The 13517-nt window shown below is 39.2% G+C and overlaps 1 protein-coding gene across 1 annotated transcript; it reads left to right on the top strand.

The window, feature by feature from the left end:
• The first annotated feature begins 427 nt into the window (after positions 1-427).
• LOC120528099 (zinc finger protein 501-like) lies at positions 428-11215 on the top strand. Its single transcript, XM_039752122.1, has 3 exons — positions 428-562; positions 8912-9470; positions 9712-11215. Exons 2-3 carry the CDS (start codon positions 9050-9052, stop codon positions 10743-10745), a joined length of 1455 nt encoding a protein of 484 aa, XP_039608056.1. The 5' UTR covers positions 428-562; positions 8912-9049; the 3' UTR covers positions 10746-11215.
• Positions 11216-13517: the final 2302 nt, after the last annotated feature.

Here is a 13517-nt window from a genome sequence, read left to right as displayed (position 1 = left end):
GTACTTGCATCAGAACACCACTTCCACATCCGTTCCCCCTTAATAGTGACGAGACACAGAGGCAATTAAGCAGTTCCTTCGTTTTGCTGATATTAAGTTGTAAACAGTTCTCGAAGTTATCCCCCTGAATCCTTTCCTCTATTTCATCATTTTATCAATGCGCTTCATTATTGCATAATCATCTGTGGGTTTCTCCAAATGTCATAACCTGGCGTTATTGTTATAGTATGAGGTGTAAAAGAGGAATAGGAAAGATGACAGGAATATAGTTACAGTTTCGTTTCCTCTGTTAATTTTTCCTTCTGGAGCAAATCCCGTACAAGACACCGCACTGGCAACCATCACTAAGCGGCCTCATACCTCCGCCTCGCTAGATGGCAGTCACGGAAAATGTAACTGCCGCAGCTTCTCCTTCCGTGAATAAAAACGAAAAGGCAGTAGGCGGGATTCAAAAGACCGGAAGGAAGATTACAAAAAAACAAAAAAAAAAAAACAAAACAGAAGTGCTTGCGCCACAGAAGAAGTTAAAGTGTTCGTGTTTTGAAGAATCTGCCAACCTAACGTGAGTAAAGTATAAGCAGGGAGGGCCTATGATGAAGCGCATAGCTCAGAGTTACGGGTGGTGTACAACTCAAGAAAGGAGGGCGATGCGGGTGGGACCCTGTGGAAAGAGGGGTTTGGTGGGCGCGGAGTTCCCACGAGAAATTGACGCTACTCTTTACGAGCAGTTCTTCCTGTCAGGAAATAAAAAGACTGCCAGCAATGGACGGCCCTCTCAATAAGTTCTAAGAGAAGCGCTGATGATCGGGGAGGGCTGGAGAAGTTTCCATTTTCCATTGTTATTCGTCCTGATTTCCGAACCCGCTGAACCATATGCAGGATCGTAGGAAAAGGAAAAAGACGAGACTACTGATAACTGTGAGAGAGAAGCAGCGGACGGACCCGAGCCCGACAGATGATGTCGGTGTCTTTATAAGCTGACAAAATCACTAATTTAGTCATTTCCCGAACTCGCTTCATCTTAGTCGAGGATGCGGGGAGACGCAGCCAGTCCTGGCATTTATAATTATTAAAATACATGAATGCTGCAGAGCCACATTTACTTGGTTAATAGATCCTTACTTTTAAATGCTACATTTAAAAGTTCTTTCTTTTTGATTGAGTAACTCAAACCAGAACAGAAAGAATAACAATTAAAAATGGGGAAGTATACAACAAAAAGGAATTTTTTTTTTTTTTTGCATGAAGGAGAGGCTTTTCAAAAGCATCACTGCCTTGTCGAGGAAATTCTCTTTTCTTTAACCGCTTTAGAAGTGTCACGGAGCAGTCGCTGTACACACGCATGGGGCACTCGGCTACTTTGGCAATAGCAGGAAACCGAATGTAGTGTTACTCCAGTATTGCAGTGGATTTTCATTCCTTGGGTGTCTCGGAAGCTCTGAAGTTGCCATTCTATCAGCAGCTCATCTTTTTATGTACAGTATCTCCGTTCACAAAAGGCCCCTCGTTTTGGTGGCATTTGACAGTATTTAGATGTGGTATCTATCCATCCATCCATGCGAGTATATTTATGAGGCCACTATACTAATCTGTAGTGGTGAAGAATGAGCTGAGTCAAAAGATTATGCTTTGTATTTATCAGTTGATCTACGTTCCTGTCCTCACCCGTGGTTATGAGCTTTGGGTATTGATCGAAAGAATGAGATTGAGGGTGCATGCAGCCAAAATGGTGGCTGGGCTCTCTTCCCCATTTAAAGATAGGTTGAGAATAGTGGACATCTGGGAGAGGCTCGGAGAAGAGCCACAGACCCTCTGCATCTAGAAGGGCCAGTTGAGGTGTTTCTGCTACAGATGCCTTCTCAACGCCTCCCAGTGGAGGACCCAGGAGAGGGAGTATATCTGAGAGTGAGTCTGGGAACACTTTGAGATCCCACAGTATGAGTAAGGAGGAGTGGCTGGGGAAAAGGACGTATGGGTTTCACTGCTAAGACTGTTGCCCCAGCGACCTGGCTTTGGATAAGCAGTAGAAAATGGATGAATGGATAGATGTAGGACTCTTGGAAGGGGAAGGATTCATGTTTTTTTCAACAAAAAGTACTCTTTGATCTCATTGAGGGTGCAATGTTTGGCCGTGGTCCTTGAAAACTTGAGTGGTGTTTTCTAATGATAATCAGATTTTACGTTGTAGATGTACCAAGTATCAGTCCTGTTCAGTCTTAAAACGACTGCATTGTGCAAATGTTCATTTATATTTACTAGCAGTTTTTATGATCCTGTGTGACTTGAATTCACTCTGCTTGCATAATATAAGGCAAAACTGTCTTCTCTGTAGTCTATATTACTAAACGAAGGTTGTATATATGCACGGATGCCAGAGGCCAGCAGCACCGAAAGCACACATGCACAGCGGCTTCCTAGAGTCATTAGGTATCGCCCAAACAACACAACCTATAAACTAAACTTCAGGTCACAATACAACCGCCGCCCGAACACGAACTCGCACACCACCACATATACAAGCTTCGTTTAGTAATGTTTGTATAATTGCACAGATGGCAGAGGCCAGAAGCAAGCCGTGCACAATACAACCACATCCCGAACGCTACCGCGCACACAACCACCGCATATACAACCTTCTTGTAGTAATGTAGATCTCCAAGTCGAGATCAGAGGCCAGAAGCAAGCCGTGCACAATACAACCACCGCACGAACGCGCTCACCACCGCATATACAACATATTGACGTTTGACCAGATAAATAACCAAGTGATTGGATTGTTTCCTGGAGAAAGCCACGTCTTTCTAAGTACTGACAGTGTTGATTCTGAACACGAAACTGAGCTCCTTAATTTCCCATTATAATATTTAAACACTATTAGCCCGGTCTGGTTACCACAACACAATCTTAACCTTAAAGTTGGGACAAAATTAGCTTTTAAAATTAAACAACTCCAATTTCCATTAAGACTGCATTTGCCATGACGATCAACAAATCCCAAGGACAAACCATAGACAAAGTAGGGATTTACCTATCTGAGCCTGTATTTGGACATAGACAACTTTATATTGCCTTATCAAGAGTCCGGCATTCATGTGATGTTAAAGTAAATGTTTTAACTACTCCATACCAGGGAGAGCTAATTCAAGGACAGGAAACCATCTGTACCAAAAATGTTGTTTATAAGCAAATTATTGATTGACTATTTTGAATTTACCATTTTATGAATTTTTTGTTTCCAGTTTACTTCATTTAAACCTTTGCCACCCTGTTATTTGTTTTACTTCTAAGTGCAGCAACTCAAGACATTTTGGACTTAAATGATATAACAATTACATTTCAATTTTAGTTTTAATAAATTGGTTAATTTTAGTACAAATATATTTTTTTAATTAAATGAAAGCTTTCCCAGGACGCTTCCACCCTCCATCATTTTTCATCCCTCCAAAGATCAGAGGGAACAGAAAGTGATTGCCATTCTTGGTTTTGCGATTCTATAGAGAATCGGGGGTTTACTGGTTTTACTAATAATCTGTAAACTATAGGCAATTGTGCAATTTGAGAAGATGTTGGCCCCCAAGCAATTGCACATAGCAGGAACAAAGTCCTTCCCTTTTTGTTTTTTTTTTTCTTTTCTTAACTTGCTTATGCAATTCTGCTTTACCTGGGCACCAGTGACTACTCTGGCAATATGTGGGCACGTGAACAAATTCTGAAGAACTGGTATTAATTAACATAATAACTGTAGGATAGAATAATGTTTACTTTGTTTGGTTCACAAAATTATCAAGCATGTTGAATATCATGAAATTTAAAATAGTGAAGTTAAAAACGCCAGAAGTTTACTTTCCGGGTGACACACTGACTTGCATGTTTGCCCTAAAGAAGAGCTCATTGTGTTCTCTGTTTTGATTTCTTGGGGCAATGAAAATAAACCTATTGATTATTCAGTATGCCATGAAGGGTGTCACTGTCATGCTTGTCAACTCCTCAGATACAGAATATTGATGTGGTGATACCCACACCCAGATTTTACAGTAACAACATTATGCCCATTGATGTGATGGCCTGTGGACAGTGTCGGTGAATTTACTTTTAAAAACTACTGGCCAACACATTCTTAATTTTCACATAAGCAATTTTGAGCACCGGAGACAGCAGCATTTTGAATTTGAATGCATGTGAGACAGAATATTGTTTCCTAGATAAGCTTTAATTTCATGAATTTCACTCTCATTTAGAGATCAATGAATAACTTACTTGTGTTTTTAAGATATAGAATGTACTATATAGTGCTATTCAAATCTATGATTACCAAACATCAAAGATAACAGGCAGTAGCAGAGTTAAATTCATAATCGATATGCCAGTTTGAAGAGAGACATTTTGAGGGCAATTTTAAATTGTGTTATTGAGTCTAGTGATGGATAGGAGATGGATGAGAATTCCAGAGTTGAAGATCTTTGTGAGAGAATGCTGTAGCTCCCATAGAACAGAGAGAACTTGTGTACTAAATGGACTGCTAGTACACTTTTCTATTATCGTGATGCAAATCGGATTTTCATTTTTAACATTATGCCCCCAAAGAGGACATTAACATTAGGGACCTATAGGTAACTATGCTCCACTCCCACTAACTTTAAGGTTATTATTTGTGGTTGGGGTAGGTCAGTCTAATAATTTAAACTCCAAAAATTAAGCAACCGTAGAGCATCCCCCATAGAGGCCAACACTAGAATGGGTAGAAACTTCCGTCCGTTTAGTACACAAGTACTGAACAGAGTTTGACATGTGGTACAGAAACTAGAGCTGCAGATGAGGATCTGAGTGAGTGAGAGGGAGTGTAAGTCTGTAGGAGATCAGTGAGGTGGGGAGATCTTTAAATGTTAAGAGCAGTATTTAGTATTCAGTAGTAAACAGGGAGCCAGTGAACTTGGGAGAGAAAAGGTGTAAAATGTTGAGTGGATTTATAACAGATTATTATCCTAGCAGCAGAATTTTGAATAAGTTGTAACTGATAGATATGTTTTTGTGGGATGCCAGATGGAACAGCATTACAGTAATCTATACGTGAGGTCACTCTGGCATTAACCAATACTTCAGTACTGTGTTGAGTAAGAACAACAACAACATTTATTTATATAGCACATTTTCATACAAACAGTAGCTCAAAGTGCTTTACATATTAAAGAATAGAAAAATGAAAGACACAATTATAAAACAAAATAAATCAACATTAACATCGAATAAGAGTAAGGTTCAATGGCCAGGGGACAGAAAAACAAAAACTCCAGACGGCTGGAGAAAAAATAAAATCTGTAGGGATTCCAGACCATGAGACCGCCTAGTCCCCTCTGGGCATTCTACCTAACATAAATGAAACAGTCCTCTTTGGATTTAGGAAGAGGGTGAAGTCTAGAAATGCTTCAGAGATGGATGAAGGCAATCCAAGAAATGTTACTTATATGAGATGAAAAAGAGAGGGTACTGACTAGAATGACACCCAGGCTCTTAACCTGGGAAGAGATGTTTGTGTTTATATTGTTAATTAAAATGGAAGAATGGTTAACCTTAGCAAGTGTGGATTTAGAACCAATGAGGAGCACCTTAATTTGATTGCTATTTAATTGGAGAAAATTGTGAGTCATCCATGACTTTGTCTCGGAGACATGCCAGAAGAGTATCTAGAGGGAAAACAGAAGTTTATTTAGTGGATAGATAAAGCTGTGTGTCATAAGCATAACGATGGAATTGAATACCATGGTGCTGAAAGATATTACTTATTGGGAAGATATAACTGAGAAAAAGAAGCGGCCCCAAAACAGAGCCCTGCAGAACTCCCTGAGTAATGACTGCATTCTCAGATTTAAAGCCCTTTATTTGAACAAATTGCCTCCTATCAGTTAGGTAGGCAGAAAACCACTGGAGGGCAAAGTCACAGACTCCAAAACTAGCTAGCCATTTCAAAAGTATCTGATGAGATATGGTGTCAAATGCGGAGCAAAGTTTAAGAAGAACAAGAACTAATATAAGTCCCATGTCAGCTGCCCAGAGAAGATAATTTGTGATTTTGACCAGGGCAGTTTTTGTGCTGTGTTTAGGACGAAAACCAGATTGGAACTGTTCAGAAAGGTTATTTTGTCACAGATGGTGCCAAAGTTGGGAGACAGCTATCTTTTCGAGAACTTTAGAAATGAATGGAACTTTTGAAATAGGCCGATAATTGTTAAGGATATTAGGGTCTAAGCCTGGTACAGTGATCCCTCGCTATATCACGCTTCAACTTTCGTGGCTTCACTTCATCGCAGATTTTAAATGTAAGCATATCTAAATATATATCACGGATTATTCGCTTGTTCGCAGATTTCTGCGGACAGTGGGTCTTTTAATTTATGGTACATGCTTCCTCAGTTTGTTTGCCCAGTTGATTTCATACAAGGGACGCTATTGGCAGATGGCTGAGAAGCTACCCAATTAGAGCACGTATTACGTATTAAATAAAACTCCTCAATAATATACGATATGCTTCTGGCGCGGTGCTTCGCACACTTCAAAGCTCTAACAGCCCGTATTGATTTTTGATTGTTTGCTTTTCTCTGTCTCTCACTTTCTCTGACGTTCTCTGCTCCTGACGGAGGGGGTGTGAGCAGAGGGGCTGTTTGCACAGAGGCTGTTTGCTTAGAAGATACGGACACTCCTCAAAAAAATGTTGAAAGACTACCTTCACGTTGATCCCTTCATTGCAGCCGCTTTATGGTTCGCATACTTAAAAACCCAACAGCCCTATTGATTTTTGATTGTTTACTTTTCTCTCTGTCTCTGACATTCTCTGCTCCTGACGCCTATCCTTTGAAGAAGGAAGATATGTTTGTATTCTTTTAATTGTGAGAAAGAACGGTCATCTCTGTCTTGTCTTGGAGCACAGTTTAAACTTTTGACTAAAGGGTGTTATTTCACGTCGTCTAATGGTCTCTAATAATGTTAAAAAGCATATTTAGAAGGTCGTAAACAGGTTTTCTATGCTCTAACTGCAAATAATTAGATTTATAAATAAAGAATCCGACTTTGTGGAAATTCATTTATCTGTCTGGAGCGGATTAACCATGATAAACAAGGGTTTACTGTATAACTGTGCGGAGAATATTTATAAACCATATGGGAGAGTTTCTAAGGGCTTAAAATATATACAAATAACCATACAAACTTTTGGTTTCTACTTCGCGGATTTTCACCTATCGCGGGGGGTTCTGGAACGCAACCCCCGCGAATGAGGAGGGATTACTGTATTTTTAGACTTGAAGTAATTGAGGTCGTTTTTATTGGTGGAGGGAGTGGTTTGGGGGAATTGTGCCTGAAGTAAGGAAAGAGATACCCATAATAGTTATCATGGGGGAGATAGGTGACAGGCAGGACTTAACAAAGCTTGGAAGTATTTGGATCTAATTGGCATGTGGAAGAATTAGGGATGTCATTTTCAGCTGGTAAACTGAAATCTGAGAATAGGGTGGTTGGTAAGGGAATATGGGTGATAGTGGAGAGTATGACATTTTCTGCAGAAATAGATGAAGCAAGTTGCTGGTGGATTTTTTCAGTTTTTGAGTTGAAGAAATCCAAACAAGTACAGCAGTATTTAACAGAGAGGCTATGGTGAGCAACATTTTCTGGTGGTGTAATTAGCCTATTCATTGTGGAAAAACGAGCTTGTGTTTTTCCCTCTTGTATTGATAATGTTAAGAGTAGTATACAGTTTTGGCAACAGAGAGAGCATTTTTGTATTTTAACATATCTGAATACATTTCCTTATGTACAACAAGACCCGTCTTCTTAGCTAGACACTACAACTGTCGACCCATAGCTTTGAGCGGACGGAGTTCAGATGTAAACCAGGGAGCAGTGTGAATAAATGAGACAGTCCATGTTTTTAAGGGAGTTAGTGTATCCAAGGCAGAAGACAGAGCAGCATTGTAATCGTCTACTAATTCTGATGGTGTGGTAGCAGGGGGAGAAACAGGCTATAATTGCAATAAATTATTAAGGCTCTCTGGGTATACATGCTTCACATTACGAAATAAAATCTTAAACCACAACAACCAATCGAGGTTTATCATAGTAGATTTCCAGAAATCGCCCAAGCAAATTCCAGATTGGCAGCAAAGCAATGTACCCCTTGTGTACCTACTTGGCGCAATTAAAATAACATGTTGGCCAGTATACTATCACCACTGGGATTTCCACAAGTACTCTGCAATTAACAAGGGGCAGTTTCTATCACCTATTCATCAAAGCTAGATACCTGAGCAGAGAATCAGTGAGAAAGTTTCCACTTGCCCACGCAGATTGCAGCCAGCAGAGAACAGTTCTATGATGGTTTGTGTGAAGGCCGAATAGGAATAGGGATGCGTGATACCAGTTTTTAATCCAATACAAAGGCGAAGACAAGAGCAACAGAGCTCCCGCTACAGTAGCAGATAGAAATGCCAGCGTTCTCTTCCGGTTCCAGAAAGATGCTTTTATGTTTGCCAGCATCCATTTAGTGAGTTTGTTAATTAAGACCACAGGCAGAGGGGTCAGTTCTCTGGAAGTGACATTTGATCTCATATTGTTTTAAGACTACTGTAAAGTGCCCTCAGGCAGCCTTTAATATAAGACAATAGTAGTAGTAGTAGTTTTGTCACTGGAAATAAAGTAACCATTAATAACATTAGCATCTTGTGTTTCCTTTCCAGCTTTAGTACAACTGCAGATCATGTTAAGATAATAATTTGTATGGAAAGGATCATCCCAACAACCAGAAACGTTCTGGAAAAGTGACAAGTGTAGCTTCATAAAGAAATGCTAATAATGAAGCATCATTAATAGAATAGTTATGTTTGGGACAGTTGTAAATTAATTCTGTTCTGTGTTTTCCTTACAGAGAAAAGAGCTGACATGTAATCTCCAGTATGAGAGGTGACAACACCAAGACCAAAACTGTTGTATACATGAAGAGGAAATCCTGAGAGTCTTTGTTCATGTTCAGTCATTTTTCCTTTGCAGTTTTGAAGACGGTCTCATGGAACAAACAAAGAACTTAATTAAGGAGGAGCATTGTGAGTGGGAGATAATGCATTCTGCAAAGAATCCTTTGTATATAAACCTGGAGCATTTTGAAATGGGAACAGTTCAGATTAAACAGGAACAGTCTGAGAAAGAGTCGGTTAGGATGAAACTTGAGAGTCGTGAAGACATATTTATCAATCTTAACATGCCAAACCCCAAAATGATGAACTTCTTTGAGCAAGACAAGTCTTTAGATCATGACTTCAGTTTAAGCACATACCCAGCATTCAAAAAAGAGATGCCTTGTCATCCTCAGAATCATTTTATGCGTACTGAACCCAGTTTGCTGAACCTCAAAGACAAAACTACTGAGGAGATCATTCACAGAGGAGAGAAGTGTGAATTTCAGGCAATTGCAAAAAAGCCTGACAAATGTAAGTGATGTGATTTAATAATACATACAAAATGCCGACATTTCAGGATTTGGAATTTCATTTTTAAGGCTTATAGTTGTCTTTGTCTTTTTGGGAAGCACTGTTTATTTGATTTACAAATAATAAAAAATTTCATTTAAGTTGATTAAAGTCCCATACTGACATTTATGGGGAAAAATGAATACTTTTTAAGGCACTGTAGTAACTTCTAAAATAAATTGTTCACTTGTCTTTTCAACAGATCCACCAGAGCATGTCAGTTACTCCACATCTTCATTCGATCAGACATCTCTTCAGAGTGAAATTCAGTGGGAACAGCTTGATGAAGATAAGAATAAACTGATGGCTGCTTTTCACATTGCAAAGCATAAATCAGACTCTAAACAGCAGAGACTTCAAATTGAAGAAAAGCGGCATAGCTGCAGTGAATGTGGAAAACGCTTTTCATTCAAATGCGATCTTCAAAAACACAGACGGGTTCATACGGGAGAGAAGCCTTACTGCTGTACTGAATGTGGCAAACGATTCTCACTGAGCAGTGTCCTTAGTAGACATAGAAGAATACACACTGGAGAGAAGCCATATAACTGTAATGAATGTGGAAAACAATTTGGATACAAAGGTCATTTCCAGAAACACAATAGAAGATTTCACACTGGAGAAATTTATATCCGAGAAAAGCCATATGGCTGTAATGAATGTGGCAAAAAATTTTCAGTAATTGCCCATCTTAATATACATGCAAGAATTCATACTGGGGAGAAACCGCATTGCTGTACTGAGTGTGGTAAACGATTCTCACAAGTGTGTCATCTTCAGGTACACTTAAGAAATCACTCTGGTGAGAAGCCCTATTGCTGTACTGAATGTGGCAAACAATTCTCACAGTCATGGCATCTTCAAGCACACACACGGATTCACACTGGAGAAAAGCCTTATTGTTGTTCTGAATGTGGCAAGCAGTTTTCTTCCAAAAGCCATCTTCATTGGCACATGAGAGTTCACTCTGGAGAAAGACCATATAGCTGTTTTGAATGTGGTAAGCGATTTTCTACAGTCAGTGGTCTTAAAAGGCATACAAGAATTCATACTGGTGAGAAGCCGTTTTCTTGTTCTCAGTGTGGTAAACTCTTCTCACAAAAAAGTGGTCTTGATAGACATACAAGGATTCATACTGGTGAGAAGCCACATTCCTGTTCTCAGTGTGGTAAACTCTTCTCACAAAAACGTAGTCTTATTAGACACACAAGAATTCACACCAGAGTCAAGCCTTAGACCTATTCTGAATGTGAAGAGCTGTTCCCAGCCAAAGGCCATCTTCATGAACATTCAAAATTGCACACTTGACAGCCCTGCCAATCTGTTTACGTTTTGCGTATGCATTTTAGTGTTAAATTATGTCAGAATGACTTATCGTTCACACTTTTCAATTCAGCAGTTTAACTGCATCAGAGTTTCAGTCTCATGAAAGGTTTTTCTACCCCTTTTTCGACTTCCTTTACTATTCCAGAAGTTGTAACTCTGAAGGTTTCAAGTCATCAGTCAAAATGTAATATTAGATTAGGAAGTGAACAATAACACGTGTATAGCATATGTTATTTAATAAATGAAGAAGGATATCGGATAAGAACTGGCTCTGTATGTGCGTAATTGCTTCCTTACAATTTGTTATGGCTTGTATCACCTTTAACTGCAATTATTGCAACAAGACACTTTCTGCCTTTCAATAAAAGAATTTGGCATCACTCTGAAGGAATTTTAGCTCATTCTTCTTTAATGAATTGCTCTTGTTCAGAACAGTGGCTAGTTGTTTCATGTCCCACCACAACATCTATGTGGAATTAGACCAGGCAATCAACATTTAATAATTTCACTTTACTTTTTTCATCCATTCTGTTGTAGACTTGCTTTTATGTTTTTGTTCTATCCTATTCACCTGGACAATCTGAGTGAATAGAAAGGAGAAGCTTGTTGGGCTGAATGGCCTTGTCCTAATATTTTTAATATTTTGCGTAATTGTGTTGCTTTCTTTTTTTTAGAATCTTGTTGGCCTGAATCATATTTTTGTCGTGAGAATATTTCTAATGATTTGTGTAATTATTTTTATTATGACTCAACTATACTTCAACTTTAATTTGCACATAAACAACTCAATACTCTGCTTAAGTATTTTTCTAATACAAAGCAGAATCCATACTTCCTTCATGTGTGTGTAGTTGTCCTGATACCGAAACAGCAAAGCATCCCCATACTATCACACCACCACCATATTTGACTGTTAGTTTCATGTTCTTAGTGTAGAATGCTAATTTAGATTGTTACCAGATAAAATGAGACCCTTGTCTCCTAAAACGGTCTGCTTTTACCTCATTTTTCCTCAGAATACTCTCCCAAGAGGTTTGGGGATAATCCATGTGCGAATGACAGGTGACCATTTATGTCTTAGTTAGCTTTACTTTCTCCCTTGTTCCCCTCCGATAAAGCTATTTGTTCCTGTTTGTTTAGCCCTGAAATTTCTAAGGCAAAAGAAGCCTGCAAATTATTTTATATCTTAGTTACGGAGTAATTTGGCACTACCCCTGGAAAAGTGGTCTAAATTAACTACACACACAAAACACAAAGTAATTGATGACATTAAGTATTCACCCTCTTCAATTGAGTATTTACTAGACAAGAAGGCCTTGAGTCTGTGCTGACAGGTCTCCTCTATATCAGCTCTGCCAAGTTTCTTCTTTACAAACTGCACCAGCTCTGTCGGGTATCATGAGGATTGTCAATGAACAGCCTTCATCAAGTCCAGCCTCAAATTCTCAGTTGGATTGAGATATGGACTTTGAATTGGTCACTGCAGGCCATGAACAGTGTTGGTTTTAGTATTTTTTTTATTATTTCTCTGTAACTTTAGCTTTATGGTAGATTTCTCTTGTTGGTCTTCTTCCAAGGCACAGGTTATTTGCAGACACTATCAGGTTTTCCTCCAGGATTTCTCTGTATTTTATTTATAAACATTCATTTTACCTTCACAAGCCTTTCAGGGCTTGCTGCACAGAAGCATCCCCATAGCCTGCTTCAGCTACCACCACATTTTAAAGTAGGATGGTGGGTTTGTGATAATGTGCAGTTTAATTTAACATGGCATTTAGTCTGATGGTAAAAATGCTTCATTTTGTTCTCATTGGACCACAGAGCCTTCATCCAGTTGACTTTAGAGTCTCCCATGTGACTTCTGGCCGAGATATCCTGTGCATGTGAATGGTGAAGCACCTAGGTGACAGTAGATGTCTGCACAGCCTCTTCAAACTTCTCACTGTAGCTTGTCACTCCTTCAGCGTTCTTAATGGTCTCTTGGTGGCCTCCCTTCTCTGTGTCCTCTGACCTGTACCTTTCAATCCCCTTTTCACAGAGTTTCTTGGAATGTTCTTTTTTTTTTCCTTGATTGTGTAGTCCTGACTCCCTATCAGTTGAACCTTCCACATGCAGTCAGGTGCCGCTATTTAGACTACAAGCAACTGAAAGTCCAGACAAATGATCTCCACTGAACTAATGATGGGACTTCTAAAACCAACTGGCTGAGAGCCCTTAGCTATGAGGGATTTGGGGGTTGTGGTTTCGTGTTAAAGGGGGTGAATACTTGTGCCATCAGTTATTTTGTATTTGTTGTTAATTTATACCACTTTGCCAAGATCTGTTTTCACTTTGACACGATAGAGCCCTTTCTTTCCTGTTGATCTTTGTCAATAAAGCTGAATTATCTCTTTCAGGGCTGATGTCGACTTTTGTCAAAAATTCAGAGGTAGAGGATGGTAATCCTCTGTAAAGTGCGACAAAACTTGCCCCTACGTTTACATTTGACTCTCTTTGCTAGAAGGAAAGTTAAGTAGCTTTGTTGATTTAACCTCGATTCCCTGTATGAGTAGCAAAGAGGAAAGCACGTCTAAAATGGCATCGACATCTGGCGAGAGACTAAATACTCAATGAACGTAAGCCTTAATCAGCAAAATGAAAAGAAATAAACACTTGAAATATATCACTCTGTGTGTAATGAAT

The sequence above is a fragment of the Polypterus senegalus genome, chromosome 4 (genome assembly GCF_016835505.1).
Source record: "Polypterus senegalus isolate Bchr_013 chromosome 4, ASM1683550v1, whole genome shotgun sequence".
In the NCBI taxonomy this organism is placed as follows: domain Eukaryota; kingdom Metazoa; phylum Chordata; class Cladistia; order Polypteriformes; family Polypteridae; genus Polypterus; species Polypterus senegalus.
The sequence above is the reverse complement of the archived record's forward strand: the minus strand, read 5'-3'. Positions and strand labels throughout refer to the sequence as shown.